The sequence below is a fragment of the Agaricus bisporus genome (assembly GCF_000300575.1).
Source record: "Agaricus bisporus var. bisporus H97 unplaced genomic scaffold AGABI2scaffold_14, whole genome shotgun sequence".
In the NCBI taxonomy this organism is placed as follows: domain Eukaryota; kingdom Fungi; phylum Basidiomycota; class Agaricomycetes; order Agaricales; family Agaricaceae; genus Agaricus; species Agaricus bisporus.
The window spans coordinates 454,065-470,717 of record NW_006267349.1 but is presented as its reverse complement, the minus strand read 5'-3'; the positions used below and the strand labels follow the sequence as shown (position 1 = coordinate 470,717).

Sequence of the window (16,653 nt, the reverse complement as noted above, 5' to 3'; positions counted from 1 at the left end):
TGTGAATTTGGTACAAAAATCCAGTGCACGTTTGCCCTACCTAACCTGAGCTTCGTAACTGTCTGCCTTTTTTCACGACACTGAAAAACATATGAATACCGTCGTCACGAAACTGGCGACCAGCCTGTGATAATTCAGTCTGCTACTCAACGTCTTAAGATGAAAACGGCTGTTTTTGAAGGTGATGACCGTTCTTCATCTTTGGAGACCGACGGAAATCATGAAACAGATGGAGGGCAAGAACAGCCTAGACACCGGAATATTCGCCGAAGTGCCTGTATGACAACCCATCAAATACTTTCACATCCTTCTTAAAGTGATAGCCTCCTATACTGTCGGTAGCTTTTTCAATGAATACAATGCCCGAAGACATGTTCTTGAATGGATTATCTGGTTGGGATATTGCTGTATGGTGCGCTAGCTGTCCTGCACTTTGATTGTGCCCTGTACACTGAAAGTGGATCTGATGCATTATGAAAATGGCAGCACACCATCGAATCTAATCTGGGTCTGATATTTGAGGATATGTACATAGTCATAATACAAAGAAACTTTCCGTCAACCATATGTTAACATTCAACCACCATATCTGAAAGCCGACCAAAATCATCATTAACTTGAACTCCAAGCGCTTCCAACTGCGTCATAAAAGCCGCACGATCGAGATCAAATTTCGCTTCCCGAAGTGGCGGAGGATCATGGAACTTTATCAGAGGAGTCCCCATCATACTTTTACGATTACAGAATTCGAAAATAGTTTGATAGAGAGGATAGCCTTCCGGTATGTGATTGATGAACATTCCGATTTCTTCTAGAGCGTATAAAAAGGAAATAGCCGGTAAACGGGGAGGCTTGAATGCGTAAAGTCCTGAAAACATGTTTTGAAGAATAATGTACCAAGCATCGCAACTGATTCCATGGATGGCTCGTAATCGAAAACTACTCTTCCACAATAGCTCCGAAAACCAGTGATCATCTTGAAACATAGCATCTTCGTTATCGTGGATGTCCAAGTGAATGACATTACTGAAAATCGGATGCAACCACTCTTGAACCATTTTGGCATATTGATTTTGATGTTCGAGTTGAAGGTCGAAATCAACTTCAACATGTGTTCCATCGAAGAAGGATCCACCTGCTTCCGCCCTATTGGGCCACTCGAACTTATCCAAGGCATCATCCGGTAGTCCAAGACATCCCACTGTTCCGCTGGCGATATGAAGTACGCAATTAGAGAAACGAAGGTTGGTTATGAGGAAATTATGGATGATAGGAGTGATACAATGGCCGATGGATAAAGAATAGCTTTCCGCATCGTATGTACCCTCGGCATTGTGGCACACCAGTTGGAAAATTCTTGACGTCGTGAAGGTTATATGTTCGAAAAACTGCGCGCAGATACAAAAGTCGTCCCTGAGGAAAAATTCTTCTAGTTCCATTGTGAGTATATGGTCTGACTTCCAATTATTCTGAAGTCCTAGAACGCCAGTAGGGATAGGCTCCACGATGGCATTGTCAAGTGAGAGTCTTTTGAGATGACGAAGCGATTGCAGGATTTCGACCCATTGCGGGACAGACCAAACTCGATTTCCACTGATACGAAGTTCCTTCAGTTGGCTAAGCCCAGTAATTTGCGAGACACTCCACAAAGCACAGCTGTGAAGGTGTAGTCGCTCAAGTTTGGGTGTCGATTTAAAAGAAGGAAAGTCAGTCGGCATAAACACATGTTCGTACAATCCGGGATCAAAGGTGGGCTCTTCTTCATAGTATTGGATATGGGCGATGCAGAGATATCGGAGCTGAGGCCAATATAAAGGTACCCTCGGATCGCCCCATATTCGGCAATCCATATCGAGAGCGACTGAGTATGAAGAGAGTCTGTTGGCATAGGCTATTTCTTCAAAGAAATCCGGTTCATCTTCATGTTCCATAAAATTGGGGAGAGGATTGTACAATGTGATTCCACGCGGTTTCGACCTTTCGAGAAGCAATTTCGTCCAGTCGGGAACAGAATGATAAGGGTTGATGAAGTGACACCAGAGTTCGGGACATCGTGTAACAATATCGCGCCAACCTCGGCACACCTGTGATACACTCATGATAGATTGGAAAGTTTCTGCATCGTGGTCAATGATATCTTGTCGACAACATTGCGTTAGCGTATTAGTCGTCTGCAAGAAGATCCGACAAATTGTTGTCAACACTTCACTCGGAAGAGTGAGAGCGATAGAAGGGTATTGGTATAACGCCATCTGCTATACATGTTAGCCAAATATACAAGAAGCACATATTATTGGGAGCTCACGAGAGATAGAGTTGGTGGATAATGGCGAATGGCGGACGAAACGTTCCTCTCTAAAGCAGACGTTTTTATATATCATTATCCCCAATGAGAAAAAAACAGATTGACGTGGCGCTGAGATGTGGAATAATCAAGATAATAAAGCATTCGTCTGAGGTTATTGTACTCGGAGAACATAGTAACAAAGAGGATGTACAGGTTGAAACGCCGATAGGTCGCAGGTCCATGATGATGGTAGTTCAAGTTTTTTCATTGTCTTGTCAGAGAGCTGGTTATGCAGGTACCTCCAAAAATAGTACGCTGGACCGAAAAGGTAGAAGGCAAGTTCCAGAGTGTGAAGTTGCAGTATCGCATGAATATTGTGTTGTAGATGGAGTGGGTAGGGAGAGTTACGGTATGTTATGCTACGTGACACGTGACGTACCACTGTGACGTCACGACGTGCCCGTTGCCGTTGTTTGTTTCTCTCGTGTCCCAGTGCACGCCGTCTAAGGATATTTTCTTTAGTCTCTACAACTTTGTCTCACCAGGATTAAGAGCAATCTGAGAATACCAGCCACTAAGGGAATGTCGGCTGTTTTTGGCGGAAAGAAGTACTATTGTAAGCAACACAGTGGCGCAGCTTGACATGGCATTCCCATGTCATTTTGACACCATTTTTCAGAACTGTTCTTCTTGCTTCGTCTTACCTGGCCTCTTTTGCCACCTACATCTCTCCAACGCGTTGTAATTGTGCTATCTCTCTGCAAACGCTGAATTGCTGGATCATTCAACAAAACAAATTCAAATTTAGTAACCTCTATGACGTCTTCGAATTCTGTGATAGGAGGCAGTTCTGCCATCACACCCGCAGTAAACCGTATTCTTCCCGGTACGTCGGTTGTGCTTCTACTTGGCGGAATCAAGTTGACTATATCCTTTCATTGGATTCAGATTGTTGGGGTCATCGTGGGGTACGTCTGCGAGACATCATCACCAAATTCTCCTAATGAATTGATTTGTGTTCTGTATAAAGGCTTCTGGACGTTTTCCTGAGAACACCATTGCGAGTTTTGAAGCTGCTATTCGAGATGGCTCTGATGGTATTGAAAGTGGTATGTAATGGCCTCGCCCGGAATCTAAATTGTCCTGTTGACGTCGACAGATGTTCATGTATCTGCTGACGGTGTGGTTCTGATGTTTCATGACCCTGGTTAGTTTGCTCCTTGATATGTAATTATCTAATTGATCATTGTCTCTTAGATCTTTCGAGGACAACCAGCTCGACGGGTAAGATACCACCAGTGGGATGACAATGCTGGAAAGGAATAATGTCCGTTGTAGGTTGGATAAAGGAACGCAATTGGTATGGGGAAAACGGAATGGAACAAGCTCGAACTGTCAAGGAACCGAAGCAAGCCATCCCGACATTTTCTGAGACAATCGAGCTACTCATGAGGGTGTGTTTATTTATCAGTCTCCTATACCAGTGTTTAAACATTCTTTGTTCATGATAGCCTGAAAACCAACATGTGCAATTCAATGTCGATATTAAAGTTCACAACGACCCGGAAAGATTATTCAAGCTCATGCACGAGATTATTTCTATGCAACCTTCTTGGGATTCCCTTCTCGCGCCGCGTATCTTATTAGGTCTTTGGCATCCGAAATTTATCCGACCCGCGATGAACATTCTACCGTATTGCAAGAGGGCTTATCTTGGAAATAGCGTTTATATTGCGATGAAATATTTCTGGGATCATGTTGACGCCTTTTCTATCGCCTTTGCTTGTTTAGCGAACACGGAAGGAGAAAGGTGTGTGTGTTAGTGATCGTCATCGAACGTGGTTATCCCATTCTTGGAATAGATTTCGGCAACGGTGCCGGGAAGCTGGAAAGTATCTGATGGTTTGGACTGTGAATGAACCTGCTTATATGATGGAGGTATGTCGATCCGTGGCAACTTTATTATTCGTTGAGGGCAACGATGTTCACAGGCGGCACGATGGGGTGTTGGAGGCATCATCACCGACGTAACGAACACATGGTTAGAGCTACGCGAATCACTGCGTGGTATGAGTTGTTCCGGATTTAGCTTTTCGATTTCTGACAAATGCTCCATGGACAGAGGATTACGAGGGCGTGGGGTCGAAGTATGGGCGAGAGTTTTTGTGGACAGATCCAAGGTTTTTCGCGCTGACGCGTGCGATATGGATAAAGGCGCTCAAGATGAAATTGGAGTATCTTGGAGGGCCGTACGAAGGACCCTGGCTGAGATGATAGTTTGTGTAGATCTAAATTCATAAAAGGCTGTTGTTGTATGACATAAGTCATGACTCAATTGGGCAAACTCGCATAAGCTGTCCTCTGCTTTGGCCACTGACTCCCTCGCAGATGCTCAACAGGATCTCCTCCTCCCCCCGTCGTACACACCGCAAACGGAGTTCTGCCCTTCACCTTTCCTCTGACACCACCGCCAGTCTGCCAGAATACCACCAATCGATACCCTCCTGGCAGCGGCATACGCAACATTCACCTTTTGAACAGGATATACCCTCAGATAAACCTCCGGACTATCCAGATAGTGCAGAAGAAGCAGACGAGGACACTGACTCGGAGAATCATCGGAATACCCTCTATGTGCAGCAGCATTCGCTAGGATCGTCGGGGCTTCTTCATACGCCTCAGTCTGCTTCCACTTCTTCTCCGCGCCGCAAACAGCGCTTCCAACACAGACGGAAGTATTCACTCCCCGTTCTTGATGGCAATGAAGCTAGCAACGACCCCCTTGACTCCCTCCTTGAACGCAGTGTACACGCGTTGGAAATGTCCAACACGTTGCTGCAAAGCTCTATGACCACTCCTCAGACTAGTTTTCCCACTACTTTTTCTTATGATTCACCAAGGGTTAGCGGACTAGAGTCACAGGCCATGAACCTTTCCTCGAAGATCACGGGTGGATCCGATCTCAAGGCCTCCTGGCTAGATGATATGGAGGAGGTCAGGAAAAGGGTGGATAGCCTTTTCGGCGATGGAAAAGATCTGAGCGGTGGCGGTGTTGGAGAGAACGCGGGCGCAGGGCAAAGGACGAATGATTGGCGGCGGCGTATGAACTCGTCGCAAAGTTCAAACTCTGAGGCAGGATTGAGCAACAGTCTTCCTACCTCAGCATCACCGCTGCAACAACGCTTTCAAAGGGAACCAAAGCGACGCCCGTCGTTGGACTTACGTGAAGCCGCTGTTGAAGCCGGCGGGTTGCGTTTGTCTCATAGAACGAGAGAGGAGCTCATTGCACCACCACCTCGTGCAATCACTCAGTACATCGAATTCGATGCCGATCCTACTATCATCACTATGCCTTCTACTCTCGGTTTACGTTCAAGTACGTCAGTACCCTTGAATTCGGATTGGAGCAGTTCTACTGCGAGTCTGCTCTCGTCTCCTGCTAAACCAGTTGTTACTGACACTCCGTTGCCATCTTCATCTACGCCTGCATATGAAAAGCTTGCGTCGTTTGTAAAGCGTCCTTCTAACTCAGCAAATGCTACACCTTCTTCGTCTTTCAAGTCTTCATTCATGATTCCAAGGAGGATGAATTCGAGTATTGGTGCTTCGGACAGAGAGAGACGGGCTAGATCCCCTCAGCGCTCTGAGAACACTCGATTTCTATCTCGTGCTATTGCTTCTCCATCGTCACCATGTCACCACCATGCTCGGCCTATGACCCCACCAGTCGAAGAGTCCTCATCTTCCTCTGACGATTGCATTGCGAAACAAACAATCTCATGCCTCCGAAAAATACTTGACGAGCAACCAGTGCCTGAGGTAACAAAACGTAAAGTTGCACCAATAACTCTTACACCTCCTGCACCTGTTTCAGGAACATCAAACGCTACTGCATCAATATCGAGGATGTTGACAAAGAAATTGCACCATTCGTCCACTCGACCGCCGTCACCTCCAAGACAAAGTGCTATGAAAGGCTCAAGGCCTTCTACTCCTCAGCACCCTACCGCGCCAACACTCCTCCTCGCCGTGCCACCTACTTCCACTTCACCCTCCACTCCTTCCCCCGCCATATCAGACCATTCGCATTCATGGGGGGGCTTAACGAGTCTTATAACGAGAAGGCCTAGTAAAACAATAGGTACTCCTACCAGTTCAGGTCGATCGACGCCAAAACACATAAGCTTCGCGGAATTACCTGAAGCTCATATCAGTTCTCGACCCGACAAATTTAGAGACAAGGGGAAGAGGAAAGGGAGGAAGAGTAAACCGACTAAGGTGAAGGGGATTCATGGTAATGACGATGAGGAGGATAGCGACGGAGGTGGATGGCTTGCCGCGTTATTTGGAATAAACCCGAATCTGGGATTGGCGTACCCGTCCACTAGTAGGGATGAAAGGATGGAGGATAGGATTGCTAGGAGTTGGGGTGGGAGAGGTGGTGGTGGAGGATACGGTTCTATTGATGAATGGGCCATTTGAGAAAGTCAAAATGCTTTATCTATTTTTTCTATCTACGTGAGTTATCTTATCAAACCTTCGTTGCATGAATATCTTTTTGTGTGTATTTTTGGTTTTCCTGGCCTGTTTGTTACGACGCGACATGACTGCATGACGAGCCCAAGAGTGTGTTTATATTTTACATCTGTGCCGTTATAACATCGTTAGATGTATATTAATTTTGGACCACTTTTTGTTTTTATTGTTTGTTGAGATCCCTCGCAAGGTCTGTAGACTGGTCAGACTTTCTTCTTTTTCGGCTTCACCTTACACAGGGACAAAGCGTGTTTATACTCCTGTAATAGGTACAAAAACAGTATAGCCGTCATTTTCTGAGGTATTAGCTCGGGAAATATGCTTGGACCTTTTCTTTTTCGAGAAATTTAGAACGACTCAAGGCAGTGGGAAACCCACTTTTTTCTTCTTCTATTACGCTAACGGCCGATTAACGAGGCGCAGGTAAAGAAGTGCTACAGGAGTGGCAGTACATCAACGGATAACTGAACGAAAACAAAGAGAATAACAACACGAAGATCGATCGGGTAGAACAATCAGAGACGGCGGTAGTACCAGGTGGCGGCCAGTAGGACAATGGCTACCAAGAATGACACAAGGTAGGGAATTTTAACGATTTTGTGGACATCCAAAGCCCAGAAACCTCGTTTTGCCTGCGCTTTAAGCAACAACAACTCGGTGATTTGTTCCAAGGCAGCTGCATGACGGCCTATCACAATCAGTGGAAGATCAGCTGGAGATGTGGGATCAATGATGATTGAACGAAATCCGTCATAGGCTACTGCTTCTCGCACAGTAGCAATATTTTGCGAATCTACCGAGAAGGCAATTGCCGTGGCCTTTGATTGGTATGTAGATATCGTCTTTTGAAACCGATCTTCAAAGCGGACGGTTTGCCTTTCGTCGTGTATAATGCCCAGATTTTCCGATCCCTCTTGGAGACCAGTCTCCGATTGGGCTTGGAGAGCTCCAAGGGTACCGGTATGAAGAGTAACGCTCCTGCGACTCCAGTACTCAAACGCCGTTCCGTGACTAATTGTTATACCATCCGAACCCGCAAGAAGAGTCGGAGGATTAGAGGTATGATCTGCTACCCTCTCATCGGTGGTATGCGGCGATGCCCGACGACCTTCCAAGAAGTCTGGGTCCCAAGGGCCCACAGGAGGTAAATTCGCTGGCGTTTCTTCCCTCCCTTCTTCTGGCTCCGCCAGCCGTTCCAGAAGTGACTTCTCTGGTAAATCGAGCTCTAACCCCAACCTGTTCGCAGTCACCTCCGCGAGTTTGTGAAAACCCTCACAATAGAATTGTCGGAGGTTATTCCTGACTATTTCTCGATATGGGCAGACCACTCTGCCATCGATTTTGACGTGCTCCCTTTCAACCATTCCTCGACAAATACGGCACTTTCTATCGGCGTTCTCCATGAATGACCTGTCAAGTCTGCCTGTGAAACTTAACAATACGATCATAAGCGGGAGTGAATAGATACACACTGTCGTTGGGTCTAGTCGATCTAGTGATTCTTCGTGAACGATAGTTTTGGGGAGATTAGTAGCTGCGCAGCTCAAAGAAAGAACGAGGCTTACTGCGGCGGAGTCTTGAAAACACGAGGAAGGAACTGGAAATGAAACCTGAGCCCAGAACTTTCACAGGTTCAGCGCCATCGCGTAGTAGTGTAGCATCAGGCTATAAATATCTCGTAGAGACGTCGACTTGTGTAGTACAACGTTCCCCAAAGTTGAGTAGCACAAAGAATTTAAGAGCTGCGCGACCACCGATCGCGTCTTCATCGAGGGCACAATACGCCCGAATTTGCGCTTTCTTTTGTAGGTATGTGACGATGGTCAACTTGCCTCAGATTTTTTCACAGGCGGCCTGGAACAAGAAGCAGTGTGGGTTAATTAGGGAAACAACCCTCAGATCAAGAGGTGTCAGATTCGCCGATCCTGGACATGGTCCAACGGAACCCTGCAATCAAGCCCTGGACGGATCTTTCTGCTCCTCGGCATACAAGCGGCGAACACAACGGCTTGATGTGCCGACTCAATACTCCACCAGAGCCAGAGCGTCGATGCAAAGCCACTGCTAAGGGGAGAAGGAGTTGAATGATATCTCCATTGTTTTTACTCAAATATACAACTCTCATCACCAAGAAACGTCGCGATTACTATCAGTAAACCTACACCTACGCAACTGACGTGGTTAAAAATTATTGATTCTTCCGTGGTTTACTATGTCGCTGATTTTTTATCTGTGCATTACGGTTTGCCATAGCCAATTAAATTGCGGTCAAGTATATTGAAAGATAGTAATAAGTCAAGGAATGAGGAATTACGCAAAAAGGAAGCTGGTTGTGTTCCAGGAATGAGTGGGTCTGTAGTAGGATGTTAATAAAGGGAACATAAACCGGCGTACAGTATTTTCTTTGTCTGAAAGAAAGGAAGTATGAAACGAACCAGCTACCGCAACCTCCTACAGAACCATAGGAAAAACTTGGTTGCTGCCGGACACCGGAAGAACAATGGTGACATTTTTTCATTGTCAAATCAACAATCGCATCAAGGAGGTAGGGGAAGGATGATGTCAAGGGACGGAAGGATAGGCTACCGGTGCGACATTTGAGGGGCCTATAGCAACATCAATGCGCGCGAGAAATTACTACGCTGGCTACACTGGCGAGCACCACCAACATGGCGATCACTGATAACACAAATTCTCAGTTCAAGAAATCGAATCGATTTGTCTCTTGCGGCTCCGGTCCCCTGAGTCGTCCCCGAAGCCTCTCCAGGGGAATGTTAAGTGACATTCTCAGTCTCCTTGCCACATACTGGGCATACAAGTGAGAACCGTTATTTGAGGCAGCTCGAAGGATAGAAAGGATTTGGCGCTGAATTTCTTCCGGCGGGCAACGGAGCCTGCGCCGAAAAAAATAGTGTCCCTTTGTGGGCCTTCCGCATACCCTGCACTTTCTATCCATCTCCGAACGACGGTGCGAGGTGGGTATGACGCTGAATTTCTGTTTAGCCAGTGTCATAAAGATAAGAGTCGAATAAGGCCTACTGTTTGAGCTGAACTGGGCAATCGCACTGAGGTAGAATTATACACGAATTCAAAGCCAGAATTTATACATGCCTGGCATTAGCCCCGCTTCGTACATCAATTGATTGCTCTCCAACGAGATTGATGATGACAAGGATGATTCAAAAAGAAGTGGCCCGATTCCCTTACGTTGTATACCGTGTGGCTAACTTCACCCTGACCAAATGAAGGCAAACGTCTTAGACTAATACCCATTCAAGGTATCGATGCACCTGATTTGGGATCCTGACTCAGTTGTTGACAGAAAATTCCCATAATCAATCAAATATACTTTCAGGATTTCCGGGTTGTCAACTTGTCACAGAACAAAAATAGGACAGTCGGTACCAAAACAATGGATCACACAACTTATTTTGAATTTAAAGGTTAACAAGCAAGAAACAGGTAAAACCTACGGAGTAGATATAAGCAGCACAAGTAAGGAAACAATGATGATTTCAAATGAGAGGGAGGCGATGTCCATTGACAGAATTGAAGCGAACGGGCGAACAAAAATATTGGGAAAGGAAGGTAGTGGGAAAGAAGAAGATGGTAGATAGACTGTGTCTTTTGAGGAACAATCACACTAGCAACAGATCCACTGGGGCGAGCGGTCAATGCCAATAGAGAATCTAAATTCGTGGGGATAAATAGCTAGTATTGATCATGATGGCGCGTGCAAAACGCACCCAAATTCAAACGCAGCGGCTGTTTATATCTTCGAAATTTATGAGAAGCATGGGAGCCCAGATTTGACAGATGCATAGTATCTGGATCAATATCTGTTTTTGCAGCATGATATTTCCCGGTCGCACGGTGGGACATAACTGCAGACACCCCTTCTTCAATTTCTATATGAAAATGCTTCCGCTCCAACATCAAATAATCATAGAATAAAATTCAATAGCATTCCCTACTTCATTGCCTACAGTGCCTACCATTGATTATGGCAAATCTTCTTGTAGATCTTTGACAAACGAGGCGACATCCCATGGGGGGTGCCGAAAAATTCACAGGACTGCTTCTTCGGGTTATCGGTCGTCCAATGACTGATGTGACTATGAATAAAATATTTACCTGTCGTTGATCATGACCGACTCATATAATATTTTGACAAGCGAGTGAATTTACTTGCCTAAACTATAGCGACAAGCCGAGATACCTAGGCAGTTCGATCGATACCCAGTTCGACGAAATAATGGAAAATCACACTTACATAGGTTTAAAGCCCGGCGTTGCAATGCCTATCGATACTCATGAAATGCAGGAATGTAGAGGACAAGACATGGGAATACGGCCGCCTTGTGTACTTCGCAGGCCGAGCATCAAACCCAGTTCGCATTTTATCTGGTTGGCTGGGGGATTGACAAGGTGGTGATGATGGGCATTTTTGCTCCAGCATCAGTTCGGATTTCGGTAGAACAGGCTAAGGCTAGAAAGGGTGGAGCTAAGGAGGCTGCTGCGCCACCGGTCATGGCCTCATTCAAAACAAAAAATACACCACCGTTGTCACCAGTGCTAGCTGAGCAATCGCCGTACGGTCCTTCTAAAACGCGAGGATGCGCATCATATCTATGGGCATCTCCAGACTGGATCTTGAAGCCGCGGGCTTCGGCGACCGAGTGCCTCATGTTTTCGGCCGGTTGATGCTAATGGATAAAAAAGATAGTCAGAAGACATGATAGCGCATAATTTTTTTTTACGAATAAGACAACAATAAGAGGTGATCAAGCAATGATAGCCGTGAAGTGAGGTGAAATTTTTGTTGTAGAGGAGGAGCGCTTATCATATCATGAACTCACCGCATTGTATAGCCTCACCTCATCGAGATACCTTAACAATATGTCGTGGCATGACAATAGGAAATTTGATGGTTGCACTGGTCCTCCTCCCATTTAAGGAGCGATTCCTACAAACAAATTAATCCTTATAAAGGAAAGCGGCTGCATAGAGAAAAATCTTGATGGCGAGATATTGTTTCCCGCGTTGTTGATTATCCTGGGGACGAGCGAACCGGACTCGCTACGCTGAGTCGTAAAACACGAAGGAAGCCACTTCCTTCGCAGTACCGTATACCCGTGCTTTGGTTTTCATCGAGCGGTAGTCTCCGTTTGGTAGGCCAACATTTAACTCTCCATTACCGAGATCATTGTTGATTAGCAGTCATGATTTCAGCCGCCGCTGTGGATATGTTTTAGCATCAGACTGAGCTATCTTGGTATACTTGCGCGCCGAATGTTCCACGCCGCCGAAGCCAAGAAGAAGAGTGAAGAACACAGAGCCTGATCAGGGGTACGTCCAATGGTTTCATCGGTCGGTGTATCTACCTCGAATCGTGAAAGTCCCTTGCTGCAACTGCGGGGCTAGAAGCCCTAGGAGGATTGCTTGCTTGCCGGTGACCACGCCGAAAATAAGCCATACACAACCAGAGACCCAGAAACAGATTGATCGTAGAATCTTTACCCTCGTTTTCTATTTGAGGAGTCGCGTGGCGCTGGTCTTCGCCGCAAGTGTCGGGCAAGGACGTTGTTCGAATTCCATGACCGGTACGCTTGCTACGGATCACCGTCATTACGTACTCTTCCATCTATATTCTACACGTTCTCTCAGGCTCTCCAACATATTCAAAGTTCTCTTCTGCAAGCAGGACGTAACAGCTATTTTACCTGTTCCATATTCATTTACCGAATAAATCTCAACGATTAGGCACACACCCAATGAGTAAAGGCAAATGAAAAACATAAAGCATTTTGCATACTACGACGACAATAACAGGAAACCATACAAGAAAACAAGTAAAAAAGCAGCATACTGTGTGATTGGTTATACAACATCGACGAGCAAATGACAGTAAGAATAAAAAGGAGGGTAATAGTCTCGAGGTAAGAAGGAGAGTTCAGCGATATCTTGAATACAACAGAGAGAGAGGGGAATGAGCGGACAACATTTCCAAGCGATAAGGATAGAGAAGCGGGCCTTTAAGCCTATGTCAATCATCACAATAGATTATACCACACAATCGCCATCGACACCAAAGATGAAACGAGATTCGAGAGTATAATACTCTTCCATATATCTCGAGTGACGTGTGCTTTGACAGCATCGACATATTGCGTTAAGGATGAGGGACTGCGGCCAATGACGACGAGCGGAAGGTCTTTAGAAGACGACGGTTCAATGATCATGGTACGAAATCCACCATGAGCGGCTGCTTCTTGTACCACCGCGATATTCGATGGATGTACAGGAATCGTGACCGTCGAGAGTTTCGATCTCAGGCCACGTAAAATGTCAAGAAACCGACTTCCGATACCACTGCTTCGCCCACTAGAAGCTTCACCAGGACTATCTGAAGAACTTGATATAGCCAATGGTGACGACGACTCTCTTGTTTCGAGAATACTGCTGATACCAAAATTTCCCCTCTGACTCCAATATTCATATGCGGGTCCTGAACGAATGGTCATGCCTTCGGAATCCACGAGAAGCGTAGGAGCCCCGCCTGGAGCATCCAACAACTCCACGCCATCCGAATTTTCATCCGGTCTAAGACGCCTGACATTCTCCGGGTCCCATATACCCACGGGAGGCAAATACGCAGGCTCCTCATCCTCCAATCCTCTTTCCGACGAACTTCCTCGCTCCACCCGCAAACGTTCCAAAATTCTTTTGGGTGAGATATCCAATGACAGCCCTAATTTCCTCGCCGTCATCTCTGCAAATCGGTGGTAGCCTTCCGCCCAGACTTGATAAAGAATTTGTTTCATTTCTTCTTCAGACGGACAGACGCGTTGGCCATCGACGACAACGTGCCCTCTTGTTGATCCTTTACAGACACGGCATGTTCGAGGTTTCCCATGGGTGGCGAGTAAGGGAACCGAGATATCCTCTAAATTCATTCTTCGTTGGTTATTGAGTGACAATCGCGACTCTGAGCGAACGGATTACTCACCAGTTGTTGGTAGTTCACCCAGATTATGGCAAGGTGACTTGACTCACCTGTATGACCCTCGAGATCTAGACAGATTAAGCATCGTTCAATTTAACAAAAGACTGAGAACTCACTACTCGACCGGCGCTTGGAAGGGAAGCCACGAGAGATTGGAAACGTGGTCAAGCCGAACTTTATACGTGCCATGCGTCGCAGTGTCTATCAATACCCGTATAGAGATAAAAGACAGGGGTATGTTAGGACAAGGCCTAAAAACAAGGATCCCTTGTACTTGTCTCTGCCCCACAAACGTAACGTTCAAGTAGCTTTAATCCCAATTCGGATCTTGGGGAACCGGTTGGCAAGGCGATAAAGAAGGATATTTTTGTTCCAGCATCAATTCGAAGTTCGAAGTAGCTAAAAGGCTGGGAAGGTGGGAGGAACGGAGCTTAGAGGGATTCCCGAAATTGCCGTCCCTCGAAAAGGCGGACAGGAACGCCACCAGTGGTATCCTGGGCCAAATAGACTTCCCTAATTGATACTAAACAATTGAGAGTTGAGTAAAATCACTATAATGTTTCTCCATGTTGGGTGGGCACGCACTTTATCTCGGGGTATCTCAAATGTGAATATTGAAGTCTGAAGCCGTCTCAACCTCAACAACCGAGTACGTCCTACTCAGATTGCCTCCACAACCAGCCGACGCTAGCTAGGTAATAACAATATTCAGGAAATTATAGTGTTTGAAGCATAGAAAACACATACTAGTAGGCATGAGGCAAAAAGGCAATAAGACAACAGCGCGAGTACCCGAAAGCTATGCTAGAGAGATGATGCTACAGAATGAGGTTATCCAACAACACTGCACACAGAAGCGACACGAAAATAAAAGCAGGTGAACAAACGACGATAACAAAGTGAGCGATAACAACCAGAACACGGTGCTTGGCAAGCGATAAGAATGATGGAGAGAGCAAAAAAAAAATAGTAAAATAAAAGAAAAGCAAATTGTTATATGCACAGTGAAGAAAAATGGAAGGACGTAAGACGATGACTAGACCGAAAAAGATGACGGTGAGCGGTTGGTTTGTGATACAATCACGTTTTAATGCTAGATGTCCTATTGAGAGGGTGACGCCAAAATTCTGATATCATAGAAGAGAACAAAAAAAAAAGTAACCAAGCAATAATAACCGTGAAGAGAGGAATAAAAATGAGCTGGGTTGTCGTTATAAGTCGAGGGGCATTCGTCGTATCATGATTCATAGCGATGGTGTCAGGCATAACACCTCGTTGGGACATCTCAACGTATCGTTGTGTCATGACAGGATCACGTCCAATCACGACAATAGGAAGATTAGAATCCTCGTTGATCTTTCTCTCGGTGAAGGAATCAACTCCTAGAAGAGAAATACGAGAGCCGTTTGGAGGAAGGACGGCGGTAAATAGACCTTGTCGGGTTGCTGTTTCCCGTACTCGTGGAATATCTTCGGGACGGACGGGAAGTGCTACTATGGCAGGGCTCGCTACGACGGATCGTAGTACACGGAGGAAGCCACTCCCCTCGTAGTACCCAGTATCTGTGCTTTCGTCTTCATCAACCTGTATCACAGAGTGGCCCATAATGGTGTGATTTCCCAGAGGCACATGCTCTGGAAAGGCTGCTTGCTGAAGTGGATGAGGCTGTCGTTGGTGTAATCTGGCATCAAGAGCCGCCTGTGCACGGAAGTGGGCCTCTGCGCGAGATCCTTCGCGTATTGTTTCGCCGTCAGAGCCTATCAGAAGAGTAGGAACCATAGATCCGCGCTCGCTGCCTTGAAAATCCTCCAGTTCCGGGGGTACACTCAATTGTTTCCGTTTGTCGGCATCCCAGATCCCTACTGACGGCAGTTCATAGGTAGGTACATCTATGTCGGATCGAGGGGGGATTACCGAATGGGTGGGGGAAGGATCTCTGCGAGGATTACTACGCTTGTCGATGACGACGCTGAGCATACGCCGTATACTACCAGCGACAGATACTCCGTCACTGGTAGTCGACTTTTCATCATCGTCTTTCAAATGATGTGGTAGGGGCCTTCTTTGGCGCAAGCGTTGGGCAAGAGTTGGAGGTGAGGGGGAGACGGGCGGAGAAAGGAAGAGGGTGAACGGGATGTTCTGCCTTTTTGCTATTGACAGTACGAATTCTTGGTGGCCTTCGTCCCATAGCTGATGAAGTGTTTGGTTCATCTTCTCCGGGGTTGGGCAAACAATTTTGCGATTGACGCGCGTGTGGCCTCTCATGGGACCGTCGCAAGCCGTGCAGACTTTAGGACCTGTGTGTGGGGACCTGTCCGACGATGAGGACGGAGAGGACATTCGGGAAGGGGAAGGGAAGTGGTTTTGGCGAGGAATATTGGGCAGCTGAAGTCATCTGGAATTAGACTTGGCGCTCAAAAGTGACAAAGGACATGTGCACCTTTGATTTGGGAGGATGTAAATGGGGGTGCTTCTAGTCGAGCAGAGGGCTTTGAAGAAGGATATAGGACAATAAACGAAGAAGAGTTCTGGGAGGGCGCTTTAAATGGTGTAAACGTCAAATCTGTGAAATGTACAGAAAACCAGGGAGCATGTCGCGGAAGGCGGTGAGAAAGCGTTCCAAGAGTCTCTGTACGTCCTCATCAACACTTGCCCAATCGGGAATGCTGGCCGCGTGTGTTCCTGTAGTGCCCTGTTTGTTGCTGTGTACTTACCCCATGCCCTGTCCAGCTTCACCGCTATCCCCATCGGGCTTTCCCAGGCGAAATGCTAGATCCTTGGCCTTACTTGTCAGAACCTATAAAGAGACCTGTAATCCTTCAGA

General features: G+C 46.4%; 5 protein-coding genes across 5 annotated transcripts; 1 reads left to right on the top strand and 4 right to left on the bottom strand.

The window, feature by feature from the left end:
• Positions 1 to 569: 569 nt before the first annotated feature.
• AGABI2DRAFT_122727 (hypothetical protein) lies at positions 570 to 2,252 on the bottom strand (the record flags this gene model as incomplete). Its single annotated transcript, XM_006456775.1, has 1 exon — positions 570 to 2,252. The coding sequence occupies one exon, from the start codon at positions 2,250 to 2,252 to the stop codon at positions 570 to 572; it is 1,683 nt and encodes a 560-aa protein (XP_006456838.1).
• Positions 2,253 to 3,103: 851 nt separating this feature from the next.
• Positions 3,104 to 6,769, top strand: AGABI2DRAFT_122726 (hypothetical protein; the record flags this gene model as incomplete). Its single annotated transcript, XM_006456774.1, has 11 exons — positions 3,104 to 3,173; positions 3,236 to 3,255; positions 3,318 to 3,396; positions 3,447 to 3,494; positions 3,545 to 3,571; positions 3,626 to 3,741; positions 3,799 to 4,097; positions 4,150 to 4,225; positions 4,279 to 4,354; positions 4,410 to 4,536; positions 4,591 to 6,769. The coding sequence occupies 11 exons, from the start codon at positions 3,104 to 3,106 to the stop codon at positions 6,767 to 6,769; spliced, it is 3,117 nt and encodes a 1,038-aa protein (XP_006456837.1).
• Positions 6,770 to 7,210: 441 nt separating this feature from the next.
• On the bottom strand, positions 7,211 to 8,280 carry AGABI2DRAFT_181292 (hypothetical protein). The gene has a single exon (XM_006456773.1). The coding sequence runs from the start codon at positions 8,269 to 8,271 to the stop codon at positions 7,339 to 7,341; it is 933 nt and encodes a 310-aa protein (XP_006456836.1). The 5' UTR covers positions 8,272 to 8,280; the 3' UTR covers positions 7,211 to 7,338.
• Positions 8,281 to 12,760: 4,480 nt separating this feature from the next.
• On the bottom strand, positions 12,761 to 14,268 carry AGABI2DRAFT_188648 (hypothetical protein). The gene is made up of 3 exons (XM_006456772.1): positions 13,946 to 14,268; positions 13,833 to 13,897; positions 12,761 to 13,780 (listed from the first exon to the last, which is right to left on the bottom strand). Exon 3 carries the CDS (start codon positions 13,777 to 13,779, stop codon positions 12,877 to 12,879), a length of 903 nt encoding a protein of 300 aa, XP_006456835.1. The 5' UTR covers position 13,780; positions 13,833 to 13,897; positions 13,946 to 14,268; the 3' UTR covers positions 12,761 to 12,876.
• Positions 14,269 to 14,909: 641 nt separating this feature from the next.
• On the bottom strand, positions 14,910 to 16,169 carry AGABI2DRAFT_122723 (hypothetical protein; the record flags this gene model as incomplete). The annotated part of the gene is made up of 1 exon (XM_006456771.1): positions 14,910 to 16,169. The coding sequence occupies one exon, from the start codon at positions 16,167 to 16,169 to the stop codon at positions 14,910 to 14,912; it is 1,260 nt and encodes a 419-aa protein (XP_006456834.1).
• Between the last annotated feature and the right edge of the window lie 484 nt (positions 16,170 to 16,653).